This window comes from Camellia sinensis, chromosome 10 (genome assembly GCF_055761805.1).
Source record: "Camellia sinensis isolate YWXY chromosome 10, ASM5576180v1, whole genome shotgun sequence".
Classification (NCBI taxonomy): domain Eukaryota; kingdom Viridiplantae; phylum Streptophyta; class Magnoliopsida; order Ericales; family Theaceae; genus Camellia; species Camellia sinensis.
Window position 1 is genome coordinate 42,983,660 of NC_138970.1, and position 1,964 is coordinate 42,985,623.

The following is a 1,964-nucleotide window of genomic DNA, read 5'->3' on the forward strand; positions in this document are numbered from 1 at the left end:
GCCCAAGAAAACATCATTTTCTTTCCAAACTCATTCTCCAAGCATTATTCAACTATGACATCCTAGTTTGATCAAAAGCCCCAAAAGTTAAACATAATTCCTTTGTTTTCTTTAAAAACACTCTTTTGGTTGCAAACCAGTAAAAATTTCAAAATCGATTGAGTCGAAGTCCGTTTTTGTTCAAATTTAAAACATAGCTCTTTCATAACCTTACAAACATATTCCAACTTTACACTTTCACAATTTGGGCATCAACTATTTATTTTTCTCAAAATTTCTTTTTTAAGCAAATAAATCATAATTTTTTCAAAAATTCTAATTAAATTATATACAACTCTAAGCTCCATATAATCAAGTAAAAGTGCATAAAGAAGTATAGGAAAAATCCCTACCTCAAGCCAAGAAGCTTTCAAAATTTTTGGCTACAGAAATTAAATCTGTTTGGAGCCAAACGACACCTTTTCCACCCTCTACGTTTTGATCCGAAGCACTAGGGGTCAAAAATGACTTACACTAGATCAAACCCATGAAAAACAAACTTGGAGCCCCCTTTTTTCTTCTTTCTTCACGGCAAGAACTTCAAGAACTCCCAAAAGTAAGTAAAAAAATCTATTTGGTCTCTTTTATAGATATTTCTCTTCTTCTTTTTAACTAAACAAATATCTAACCATATATATATATATATATCAATTAAAATACATTTCAACATTTTTAATGGCAAAAGTAAATATAATATTTTCTCTCCACAAAATATAGTTCGTTTAATGGTACACCCCATAAATATTCACAACTCTTTTATGGTAATCAAATAATAATAATAAAACCATAACAATATTACATGGTTACTAACAGGTCACGATTCAATCAATTGGGGCCAAAATGAATGGAGTTTAATAATTTAAAATAAATCCCCAACTGAGATTAAAGTATAAATTCAATTTGATTCAACTCGTTACAACCTTCACCCCTTAAGGAATTTCGTCCCCGAAATTTAAACTAGATAACCTCACTGAATCAAAATCAATTACAGCTATAGAAATGCAATCATGGCATGATAACATAACTTCCCAATTAAACATAAGAATTCACCATATTCCATAACATATATAATATAAACCCTATTATCAAAACAACATTTTTATTACAACTCTCAAACATCGATAAAAAGGTCCGGATACTTCTCATGGACTTCAGCCTCACGTTCCCAAGTCGCCTCCTCAACCTCGTAGTGTCTCCATAACACTTTCACCAAGGGAATTGTCTTGCCACGTAAGACCTGATCCCAAGTGTCTAAGATCCTCACTGATCTCTCCTCATAAAAGACATTCTCATCCACCTCTAACTCAGTCCAATCAAACACATGTGATGGATCGGGCTTGTATTTCCAAAGCATAGAAATGTGAAAAACATCGTGAACTCTAGATAGTGGTGGTGGTAAAGCTAACTGATATGCCATTTCCCCAATATGCTCCAAAATCTCAAAAGGCCCAATAAAGTGCGGAGACAACTTTTCACTTTTCCCAAACCTCATCAAACCCCGCTTAGGTGAGATCTTAAGAAATACATGATCCCCAACCTCAAAAGATAATGGCCTCCTCCTACAGTCAGCGTAGCTCTTCTGATGACTCTGAGCTGTAACCAACCTCTTACGAATAAGAGCAATCTTCTCCATCGTTTCCCGAACCAACTCTGGGCCTAACATAGGTGCATTACCCACCTCGGCCCAACACACTGGGGATCTACACGGTCGGCCATACAAGGCCTCAAATGGTGCCATGCCAATACTCGACTGGAAACTATTGTTGTAGTTGCAAACTGTACTAAAGGCAAGTGTTTCTCTGAAGACCCCTTGAAATCAAGAATACAACCCCGAAGCATATTCTCCAGGATCAGAATAGTACGCTCTGACTGTTCGTCAGTCTGGAGATGATAGGCGGTGTTAAAAGTCAACTTAGTGCCCAAGG

At 35.9% G+C, this 1,964-nt stretch overlaps 1 protein-coding gene across 1 annotated transcript; it reads right to left on the reverse strand.

The window, feature by feature from the left end:
• Positions 1-1,150: 1,150 nt before the first annotated feature.
• Positions 1,151-1,672, reverse strand: LOC145800323 (uncharacterized). Its single transcript, XM_082889980.1, has 2 exons — positions 1,565-1,672; positions 1,151-1,444 (listed from the first exon to the last, which is right to left on the reverse strand). The coding sequence occupies exons 1-2, from the start codon at positions 1,670-1,672 to the stop codon at positions 1,151-1,153; spliced, it is 402 nt and encodes a 133-aa protein (XP_082746106.1).
• Positions 1,673-1,964: the final 292 nt, after the last annotated feature.